Consider the following 12,051-nt stretch of genomic DNA (forward strand, 5'->3'; position numbering starts at 1 on the left):
CGCGACAACCTATCCATCCTGGAGCGCTCGACAGTATTTTCGGCTCCATCCGGGACACGAGCGGGAATGGTTGTGGATACAGAATATGCACATGATGGAAGGTCCCAATACACGTTGGGGACTGTCGATGATGACATTTGCGGACATTGCTGAGCCATTAGGTGGCTGGTCGAGATAGGGCTTGAGTAGAATCTCACCCAATTTTACTTTGTACAAAAATTGTGATTCATCGAATTAGCACTAGTATACCCCTACGAGAGATGCAAGCGAGGCCAAAGAACCTTGGCTTATAAAAGTTTTTAAAAAGTATAGGAGTTCTTGAAATGGGAGTGAATTAGGAGGTTAGTAAAATGATCAAACCACCATAAATAGCCAACCTAGAGAATGATTAAATATTTATCAAACGTACAGCTTCTAAATATCTCCAATGCCTTAATACACTACCATGCGCGAGGAATACTAGCGATTGGTAGAATGTTGCTAAATACGGTAGTTATGAAGCATTTTAGTAAAGAGTATTCAAGCTACCCCTTTTATTTATTGATGCAGACAGCTTCACAACTATCATATTAATAGTCTCTATCTCTATATCTACCTCTATTAAAATGAAACCTCGGCTTAATAGTTACCTACCTAAATACATGATACAAGAGTAAATAAAACACTTGGTGTTCTCTCAATACCATGATCGTCCTTTGGTTGATGGTTAAAGGGGGAAGGTGAACTCTAGCAATACAGAAGATTTGTCTTATATTTTGAGCTGGGGTATAAACGAAATAACATAGCGTTCTGGGGTTTCCCCGCGTGTAAGATTAGCTACCCTGGCCGACTACGTCGATACCAATGCAACAGTGTATCAACCCGGCTGCAGGAATCTGAGCTGAGCCCCTGTACCAATCAGGCATCTAATCGACCCCTCCTTCATCAGCTACAGATTTATTCCGCCATGTAGTGTATAATTTCGCGTCTGCATTCCATCGATTCCAGCCTGTATAAACTCGTAAATTATCCAAGTTGGACACAGCGATGCCACCATTCTTCGGCCGAAAAGATGAGTACGATGACGAACAGCCGCCCTCTGAACTGGACCGGGATATGTGGGACCTTTTATACAATGCGCCCAGCTTCAAGATAGGCCCTTTTCGAGGGCCTGCGAGATTACCGGCCTGGTTAGAAGCCCTGAAATTTAACCCCGACGAGGCGGGAGACTCTCAGAAGCGTCCACCCATGAAATATTCGAGGGCAATGGAATACCTTAGTGTTGTATATGAGAAACCAATAAATCGAGGAGAGGGCGGTATGTAACCTGAAGAAGGTCGTTCCTCTTTTTATTTCTCCGTAATACGTACGGGTAGCCATCAGCGTGGCTGAAATATACCGTGTAACTGATCCGCAAAGTCGATAGAATCTGAAGTCGCGTATTCAGACGATGGTAGCCTCTCGGAAACCGAAGCGTGGTTTGGCTGGCACGTCCCGCCGTGGCGAGACGAAAATTTCTTTGAAGCTATCCCAGACCTCTTCACGCTGGACCTCGATCACCCTACTACGGAATTCGACGAGTGCAGGTATTCCACCTGCCAACTGTGGGTTCCTTCAATGCGCAGACGATATAAACATACCATCTTTGTTGCCAGACGCGCTGACGATGAAGCTACTCTCCAGTTCTACCAATCCTATGGCCTCAAATGGCCCGAAAGGCTTCGAGAATCTACGCCAAATCTTTCGCCCGTAACGGCGCCGTCAGACTTCCCGTCTCTTCCGTCTTCTGTAGAACCGTCAGAGCACTCAGAACCGTTGAAATGTCTCTATGACCCGGGTTTCGTTCTTTGCCTCGGTCGAGACGAACCCCTGGGTGTCCCGAGCGTAAATAACAGAGTTCATATCCAAATCCAGGGTACCCAAATCCAGAGCGAGGATACTACCTTCACCATCAGGTCTTTTTCGTCAGGTGAGTCGCAACTGCGGAATGGTGCCAGCAAAGGCGCAATATGACAGGTTCGGACTTATAGATCCCTTCAGATGATCTTAGCTCGGAAAACTTCTCTTCTACTATCGGGGGCGTTGAAACTAAGTATGCCAGTGACGGGATCTGGGACAAGGCAAGAGAGTGTCTTGTAGAGTGTCGCGCGAATCACGGGAGATGCCGGCAGCGCGATGCTTCCTCACGGCAAAGTGCCTTCAAGCCTACCAGGTTAATCGAGGTTAGCCAAGATGGCGGCGGTGGTCAACTTCGACTTGTGACTAGAGCATATCTAGATCTAAGTATGATTTCGGTGGTTATGTGGCACTTAGCTATTGCTGGGGCGGCAATAACGAGTACAAGACAACCAGTGCCAACGTTGAGAGCCGTCACAAGGAAGGATTCCCTATCAAGGTCCAACCGCAAACAATCCAAGATGCCATCATGGTTACCAGGACAATGGGCCTCCAATATATCTGGATCGATGGCCTTTGTATTGTCCAGGATAACCCCGCCGACGTTAGCCACGAGATGAGTCAGATGAATCAAGTCTATCAACATGCGGACTTACTTGTCTCGGCCAGTCGTGCGGCAACGGCAACCGAGGGATTCCTAGATGACATTGTACCCGAGGAGGTCGAATATACCGAGCTAAATTTCTGCGTGCCATTCAAATACCGGTTCCGAGGAGAGACGGGGCGCGTGGTGCTCGAGAAATGGTTCGAAGAGCGTAATGATCTGCCGGAAGAGCCGATCCACTCACGCGGTTGGGCAATGCAGGAACATCTGGTATCCAAGCGGGTATTGGCTTTTGGCCGGACGGGCATGAGCTGGCAGTGTTTAGAGGACTCTTTATTTGGATCATGGAAGAAGAGCGCGCTGGCGGATTCGACGCAGATGCTGTCGTCTATGTCTAATATGGCTTGTCGCAATACTGTGTTGCTTGTCGGCGAGGATGGCCAAAACCTTGTGCATCGCATCATGGCGAATTATCCCTGGGAATTTGAGAAGCCACTCGAGGAATGGATCAGACTGCGTGACAACTACTCCCTACGGAATTTAACGAACTCGAGCGATAGGTGAGTGATTCGTTTATGATGATCCTCTTGTCCCCTGCAAAGTCTACATTTCCTGACGGGAGTCGCACATTGAGATTGCCTGCTTTCTCTGCTATACCGAAACAATTCGCCCCCTACTTTGGTAACCCGCAAGACTATATTGCCGGTCACTGGCGCGCCCATCTACCCGTCGATCTGTTATGGCAAAATGATAGGTTGAGCAGAGACCGCCAAGATACCAATTTCCCAACCTGGTCCTGGGCTTCGGCTGGATACACCGAGTCGCCGTTTGACCTTAGTCTTCTACCCAGAGAAAACATCCCTTACCTTGTCACCGATGAACACAATGTCTTTTTAAAGATCCGCGACGTCGACGTAGTGCTCGCCAATCCCGAAGACCCTTTTGGTGACGTTCAGCAAGCTCGGCTTCTGCTGTCGGGGCATTTAATAAAAGTGCGTCTTCGATTCGAGAGTAGCGAAGATGGTAACGAAATAGCTCCACACGACCTGTTTCCCAATTGCACTTGGCATCTTGATGGGGAGTACCGTAACGCATCTGCCGAAGAATTTCACATGCTTATGTGTGCGTCGTGCCATCGCCATTACTTGCTGGAGGTTATCAGAGGCGATGAGACATCGAAGGGCTTGATATTGCAGGAGCAGCACCGGTCTGGGTCTGACGATAAGCAAAAAACGTTTATTCGGATCGGGACATTTGAGATACAATTATGGTTGTATCAAGATCAAGACGACCAAGACGACCAAGACGACCAAGACCCACAATCAGTGTACGATGATGATAATTCCGAGTACGTTATCGACTATAAGTTGAATGATTGGGGTGGAGACCTCCTAACCCACCCGGATGAAATTAAGAAGAGGAACAACAACGATCGTAGTCAGCCCAGAAATAGCGTCATCAATGATATTGATGATGATGGCCTACACGAAGACAATGTCATAATAGGTCTGGGGGAAATTGACGATGATAATAGTAGCGTCGCAAGTGATTCTAGTAGCGCTGTTAGTAGTTATAGTCGGAGGAACGGCTCACTATATCAAGGGCCGTATAGCCCCTTTATAACTTGCTCTCGAAGAAGGTTTTGGTTGGTATAGCATGTCTTATCATACATCCTACCCTATGCTTCGTATCTTATTCGGGTTCACAGTCAGGCGCAGGGTAGTGCAAATGTCTCATAGTACAACTTTAAACGGTAATTCTAGTTTATACGATGCAGATACTAAATAATTAAGTAAATTCAATGCCTTCTGTCCCGTACCTGGCAGTGTGTAAACCCCATGGACTGCGAGCCACCGTTATAATGACACGCTAATGAATTTTGACTAATGTTTTGCGTAAATATCTAGGAAATAGTATCTTCCTATTATACGCCCTGTACTGTCTTAGTTAGAGCATTGCATGTATGCCTTTATTGAAACCATAGATAGGGAATAGCTGTTAGGCAAGCCAGGAAAAGAAGTTTACCAGTTGCTATAGGATTTACAATTACACTAACAATGCATTTATTGAACTAAAAGATATAACCGAATATACATTGTGTGGAATCAAAAAAGCTAAATGAAGATAGAAAATAAGCTAGGAAATAGAAGCGCATTGTAAATATAGATCGTGTAACCGATGAAGATATGATATTCGATCTTATTGAAAATAAGGAATATGATGCAAATCGTAGGTACCTACCTACCTAGGTAAAGGGGTTACGCCAAGATGCGAAGAGAGAAAACCGCATCAGCTTCGTCATAAAAAAGCAAGGCAGTAACTGGGGTGAATTATTATCATAGATAGCAAAGCTATATTGAAGTGTGTAGCAACATATTATTACATATATGCGCTTTACAAAATACTTTAATTAATTTGTTCTCGCTTAGTTCGGACTTTATAACCTCGTATTCTCTTCGTATTATGTACCGAGGTACCTAATATTTGAGGGTAATCTCTATATTGTGATATTTACGATTCGAATAATTTCTTTGTTAGAATTTAACGTACTAATTACTAATACTAAAATCACTTAAAGGAAAACCAAAGGTTGCTGAAATAAGTGACGAATCTTGTGAAACAACAAAATAATATTCCGGAGTTAAGATGAGTTTGTGTGACAGATGAGTTAGAGGTTATCTTGGTATATTTCAAGCCGCCCCTTTATGCATGTCTTGTTTTATCAATAGCTGAACCATGTATCCGAGCTGTGTTGAATCGCTTTTGTGTAACAAGAGTTACTATCTGTAAGGGATTTGGCCAAGCGCCTCTCAGATTATTTCAACATATAACCATGGTCAGCCACAGATCGGCGCTGGGATCACTCGGGATCGTAATCTTTGTTGAGTAGTGTGTTCACGTAAGCTGCTGTTTCACAGCAGTTAGTTATCCGATATGATTTTCCATGACATTGGTGTGTATTGGTGTATATTACAAGTGTCTTAAACAAGAATATGGATAAGGCTTGTAAAGTAATTGTAGGTAGTATTTAGATCACATGAAGACTTCTGTCCTTTAATTCCGCGGAAGGCTATTACTGAAAACTTAGGATATATATGCCGAAGATGATAGATGACGGCAGCTGACCTACTTAACAAGTCTTATATTTTATAGAGAAGTATTTTATAATGCAACATTATAAATTTTCCTTATCTTTGTTTTATATGAAGTTCGATCTTACCAGACTTATAGGGTGTGACGATTTTATCTTCATGTATGTGAGTATGTGAGTATTGGTGGTAGCTATATCAGTCTTAAAATTTGGACGTTTTATATTTATATTCAATTTCATATAAGCTGACGCTTTCAATTTACATAGTTACCTCACTACGACTTCGTGCTTATTTGTAAGCCGTGTTCTTCATCTCGGCCTTCGCAATAAACTTCGCCATGCACCTAAATGCTTTCGGTTAGTCATCGCCTCATGATGCCGTGAGATAAGACAATGCACCGCCTTTATCAATGAGTTATCACTTGCGGGGTATGTATTATATAATAGAAAACTTGTCATGAGAAACCATTTCTTGGTATCTTGGCATCTAAATTTGATACCCAAAGCATCACTCATCTTACATGATTGCGCACCATGATTTTTCCTTGCCCCACAAGTCTGGAAACTTCAATCTTCCTGATATCAAGGTAGGAGATGTTTACCATAGCGGAGGTGGGGGTTTTCAGAGAATGGTTATTTTTGGGGAACGGTTCCCTAATAGGGAACGTTCCCTTGATTCCAGGCCTTTTATTGGCTAAATCCGGAAATAAGTGGGTCTAGATTTGGGATTTTTGGACCCACCTTGGATCCCATGTTCTTAGTGCCAAGAACCATTCCCTCTTATAGAACCGTTCCCTTTTTGGGAAGCATTCTCGTCAATTTTACCTAAAAAAAAAAAAAAAAAACCCTTTTTGGTCGAAAAGGCTAAGTACGGGAGGGATTACCCTGTAGTTTAAAAGAAAAAAGCTTTTTACAAAAACAATTTTGTAAAAAATTTTTTTTTTTTCATTAAAGTTTTTTTTTAATAAAATAATATTTCGGAAGTAAAGGTTATAATGGCTAAAAACAAGGAAAATTTCACAATGAACTAATTCGATGAGATTGGCCACCTCGTCCCATTAGCTCAAACGTTTACACTTTAAACTTTAACCTTAATGGTGGGGTTCATGGTTACACAAACGCAAGAGCTGTGGGTTCGAGGACCAGTCTTTTCCTTTTTTTTGACTTTTTTGACTTTCGCCCCACTTTTTCACGTGAAAGTCACGTGAAATGGCGAAAATTCCACGATTTGGGAACCGTTCCCTTTTTGAGAACCATTCTCACGATAGGGAACGAGGCAACTGTTATGGTATGAAAACATTTCAGGGAACGTTTTTCTAAATAGGGAACGGTTCCCTGTACCCACACACTCCCGCTATGGTATGTAATAAGCTAGGAACGGCAAGATGATTCGATGCTTATAACCAAGAATAAAGGCGCAACATGCATCTAAATGTGGTAATTGGCTAATTTAGATTGCTCAGATACGGAGTCACGGTGAGTATATATAGATGATAGGTAACTAAGGCATCAGATGATAAGTAGGCGATGTGGTTAATGACCATTGCTGCGCTCTTGAAGCATTAACCTACGAGGAGTTGAGATAACTATACAGATCAACTGCATAGGATGTTTGATGTCGCGTGTTATCATAGGTGGTATGTTGCGAGTGTAGCGATTTTTTAAGAGGGGTAAGGTTGGGTAAATAATTAGGCCGACTGCTATAAGGAGATTGGCTGCTTACCTCATATGTACTATGTAGGTACAATGCATGAATAGTAAAACCCAAAAACTGGCTGGTAGCGCTAATTAAGTACCCAAGTACCTATATAAGGTACCTAATGCATCTAAATTGCAGTGCAGGATCTGACCTTTCGACAATCGGCCTTCCCGCAAGGTGTCAGTACTTTAACTTTAATGATCTGACGGCGTCAAGACGCGCACAGGGGTCAGAATTGCCACCGGGAACTGATAAAACTGTTACACAACACCATATGTAACTGCAGCTTTTTTACAGTTCTTATATACAGTTTATAGACCTTATTAAGCCACGTTGTGTGAACTTTGTTTATAATTTGGTTGTGTCGCATCTGTGTGTATACCTGTTAAGCCTGTTTATATGTAGGTAAGCTTAATAATTGCGTGGCTTATTTTAATTAAGAGGTAACTATCTAGACTTAATCTATTAAGAAAACTAATTTGCGGGAAGTATTAAAATAGTATAGATTGAGTTTTACCTAATCTCATCCGTTTCGGAATATTATGTTATCAATTGCGGGATCTACCTTATTTGTTCACGTGTACCTACGTATATTCCGTAATAGGTTGGTTCATTGGACATCTGCCGCACTTTTGCAGCGCCGATGCGGCTCTTCCCTGCGCCAAGATTTTCACCGAAAGATGATGCCGTATAGGGATTAGCATACTTATCTGCGCCAAGTATTCTTTCGACGAAAGATGGTTCCGAATGAGGATTAGAGCGGTGTCCGAATATACTACATTTCTAATCATTTACCGATTATAAGTACATGACACAGGAGTCACTCTTGAAATTCCCGACTTTGTCGACAATTAATTCCTTAACTCTTCCCTTACCCTTCGCTTGTCAATAGCAAGTCAAGATGAAGTCTAACGTGGATATTGAGTCTCAGGCCCCGACTGTCCTCGACGACTCGAGCGATCGCAAATCAGAAAAGTTCGAGAACGGCTCACCCGAGAATGGATATACTTCGGATCCGGCGTCAGAGCAAGCTGAGAACACGCCTCCCTCTGGCCCTGATCCAAACGCGTTCCCAGATGGAGGTTTTGAGGCATGGTTCTGCATTGCTGGTGGATTTTGTACAGTTTTCTCCAGTTTTGGTTGGGTGAATTGTAGGGTTCCAATGCTTATGGAGACTAATATAACATCAAAGCTGACTAAGATAATAGGTATTGGTGTTTTCCAGGACTATTATCAAGCCAATCAACTCGCAGCCTATACGCCTAGCGATGTGTATGGATACCAGCCGCAGAATCATTCATGCTTTTCTTCCTCGTGGGACCATGATAGTACGCCTTTTTTATTTGCTCTATTGCTAATCATTTCACAGGGTTTAATTTCTGGCAAAGTAGCTGACAACTATGGCCCACGATGGCCACTGCTTTTCGGATCCATTCTGCATGTTTTAGGAATGATGATGATCTCGATATCTAAAGAGTACTACCAATTCTTCCTTGCTCAGGCCATATGCAGTGGAATTGGAACCAGTTTTCTATTTTACCCTAGTAAGTAATATCTGCATAACTAACCTGTACGAAAACGAAACTTGTAAGTTAACAGCGCTTAGCTATTGCTGCGGCCGGAACTTGGTTCAAGAGACACCGAGCATTGGCATTCGGTATCATGGTCTCTGGATCTAGTCTTGGCGGCGGCGTGGTGCTTCCAATTATGGTTCAGCACTTGATTGTGGAGGTCGGCTTCGGATGGGCAATGCGTATTGTTGCTTTCCTCATCCTTGGACTTCTGATCTTCGGCAACATTGCGATCAAGTCCCGTCTCCCCCCTGTTCGAAAGCCTTTCACTATTAAGGGATTTTGTTCCCTTTACTGAGTTACCGTACCTACTTCTCGCCGTAGGTTCCTTCTTCGTCTACTTCGGTGCCTTCCTCCCGTTCAACTTCATTATTGTTGAGGCGAAGGAAGCAGGCATGTCGCCCGACCTTGCGAACTATCTTGTTCCGATCATTAATGCGGCAAGTATTTTTGGAAGAATCTTCCCGGCTCATCTTGGAGATGTATACGGAGTTTTCAACGTCTGCATTATCTTCACGCTTTTCTCTGGAATCATCACCCTTGCTCTGTGGCTCCCAGCGGCTGCGGTTGCTCCAATTATCGTCTATGCGGTACTGTATGGATTCGCTTCGGGATTAACACTAGCGATCATCCCCGCATTGGTGGCTTCCATATCTGATATCCAGAAGTTGGGCTTCCGAGTTGGCACACTGTATGCTTTCTCCTCATTCGGAGCCCTATTCGGCAGCCCTATCGCTGGAGCCATTGTGACTGCCCAGGGCGGCGCCTATTCTGGCCTCAAGATCTTCTGTGGTGTCTCACTGCTTGTAGTAAGTATATCTAACGAAAAAAAAAAAATAATAACTATGTGCAAATGGCTAACGTTCGTAGGGTGGCGCGGCTATTATTTTCTCGCGTGTTAGATTGGTAGGTCCTAGACTACTAGTCAAGAAATAAGGATTGTATCCAGATTTACGTAGGTTAATGTACCCGAGGGACAAAGGGACGTTTTGGGTAGTTCTCATAAAAGATAGAGATGTAAGGGAAAGCTAAGGAATATTCATTTGACTACATTAAAGCGACATATATCCAACTAGAGCATAATAAGGCTTATGGTAGAGGGCTATGCATAGGGCGGCATAGTATAATTCAAATTGCTTGGAATTTAGTTTACCCCAGTGGCTTGTACATGAAAGTGACCTAATGCACATCATTAAAAGACATAGCATTAATAACTAAAGGAGGAAGTAGATCAGAGGTATATCCACCACATTGCGCAAGTTTTGTTTATATAAGTGGTCTAGAGGAGTCGAATCCTGTTCAGGGATGATTGGTGAAAGCCTATGCTTCCGAGACCCTGGTCAAAATAAGCTGTGCCACGGCTATACATAACAGGAGTTGAACCAAGACACTCAAGCTATATACTTTGTAGATCAATTTTCTTACATTGCATGATTATTAAAACGATGTGGTTTTATAGTACCTAGTTATATTTTCCTCTTAATTATGTTTCTTATAGCATAGTAGGTAATGAATATTCCATTTATGTACAATTTTCATATTCTATTACTTCGTTATCGTCAACTAAGTACCTAAGGTACCTGTTACATTTTCTTTACACGGGTTCTTCAATGCCCATGTACCTACTTAGGTACCTAGGTACTATGCTGCAGGACACGAAGCTTGCCGGGATCTGTTTATAAGGCTAGTAGGGATCTGCAATGCACTCCTACAAAACCCAGATGGCAGACAGGGTTTATTAAGTACAGGCGGATGACAAATAATATACGTAAGTCACGCAAGTCCCTTAACTTCAACCTTACCAGGCTGCCACGCTACTAGGCTGTCACAGGCGTCACAGGAACGCCTAATTGCACGTCAGCGTCCCACTAAGGTACTTTAATACGAAGTCTCAAGCGACATACATTATAATTTATCTCCGAAGTTTAACCTATTTTTAACGCTAAAAACCGATCTAATGCTAGCACGTTTTATTATACAGATGACCGTTATCAAAACACTTGACTATGTATTTCGAGCTAAGACTCAGAAAGGTAGTTGCATTTAAAATATGCTACAGCGTAGATTCTAGAATCTTTAGGCTACATCAATTTGCTGCAGAAAACTTTAGGTACCTAATCACCTAATCTTACAGCAGTCCCTTGATGCTATCCACAACGCCAACAACGGATTCCTTGAATGTCCTATACTTTAAGCCAAGAACCTCAATACTCTTTCTGTTGTCGTACCCATTCACTCCCGTAGCAGGCCTCTCGCCAGGCTTCAAGGCCTCGCCAACTGGCATCTTATCCTTATACTCAGGATATTCTTCGCCTATAATCTGAGCGGCTTCGGCATTGCTGTAGTTTCCTGCAGTAACTAGGAAGCGCTGGCCTGCTGCCTCTGGTTTCTCCAAAGCTCCGGACGTGTGCCAAAGCCAAGTCTCGCACGTCCACGAAAAGATAGTTGACTGTAGGGGGGCAAGGGGTTGTGGGGCTACCTTTGAGTAGGCTCACGAATCGAGCATTGCTAGTGTTAATCGAGTCAAGGGAGGAGAGCGCGTGAATGACAGGGCCGTAGACCATGGGTGGGTTGATAGTGGTGAGGTCAAATCCAGGCTTTTCATCCTTCACGAAATCCCAAGCTGCCTTCTCGGAAAAGGTCTTGCTTGCCAGATAAGCGAATGGGGCACTTGAATAAGCCTGCTCTTCAGTGATTGGGTTCCAATCTACTTCGCTATAGACATGTGTCAACGGCTTGCCGTAGTCGACCATAGCCGCGTACGAAGAAGTGATAACCACGCGCTTCACTGTGGGGGCATGAGCCTTGATGGCCTTAAGGATACCAGTTGTACCATTAATAGCGGTACTGATAAGTTGATGGATCTCATCACGTGTTTTGGCGTTGAAGTGATATGGACTGGCACAATGAACAGCTGCGTCGAACGGTGGGTCCGATACTACAGCCGAATCGAAAGCTATTGATACTATATTAGTATATTGCCTATAATACTTATTTGGGGAAGATGTAACATACCTCCAGGCTTCTCGATATCTTCGACGACGACGTAGTTGAGTTTATCTTTGCCATATTGCTTGTGCGAGTCAAGAATTTGTTGACCTTTCTGTGCTGATCGAACAGTAGTCACAACAGAGTAGCCATGCTCCAGCAGACTCTCTAAAATATGAGCGGCGATAAAGCCTGATCCACCGGTGAGAAGTACACGAGTCAT

The 12,051-nt window shown here is 43.4% G+C and overlaps 2 protein-coding genes across 2 annotated transcripts; one reads left to right on the plus strand and one right to left on the minus strand.

The window, feature by feature from the left end:
- Positions 1-1,026: 1,026 nt before the first annotated feature.
- Positions 1,027-9,776, plus strand: GL218_05301 (Riboflavin transporter MCH5; the record flags this gene model as incomplete). Its single annotated transcript, XM_033581952.1, has 11 exons — positions 1,027-1,297; positions 1,406-1,565; positions 1,635-1,948; positions 2,020-2,191; positions 2,257-3,039; positions 3,102-4,041; positions 8,162-8,420; positions 8,478-8,813; positions 8,876-9,093; positions 9,140-9,649; positions 9,711-9,776. 11 exons carry the CDS (start codon positions 1,027-1,029, stop codon positions 9,774-9,776), a joined length of 4,029 nt encoding a protein of 1,342 aa, XP_033434685.1.
- Positions 9,777-10,968: 1,192 nt separating this feature from the next.
- On the minus strand, positions 10,969-12,051 carry GL218_05302 (putative NADPH-dependent methylglyoxal reductase GRP2; the record flags this gene model as incomplete). The annotated part of the gene is made up of 3 exons (XM_033581953.1): positions 10,969-11,262; positions 11,336-11,796; positions 11,856-12,051. The coding sequence occupies 3 exons, from the start codon at positions 12,049-12,051 to the stop codon at positions 10,969-10,971; spliced, it is 951 nt and encodes a 316-aa protein (XP_033434686.1).

Source organism: Daldinia childiae (genome assembly GCF_008694065.1).
Source record: "Daldinia childiae strain JS-1345 chromosome Unknown Scaffold5, whole genome shotgun sequence".
Lineage (NCBI taxonomy): Eukaryota > Fungi > Ascomycota > Sordariomycetes > Xylariales > Hypoxylaceae > Daldinia > Daldinia childiae.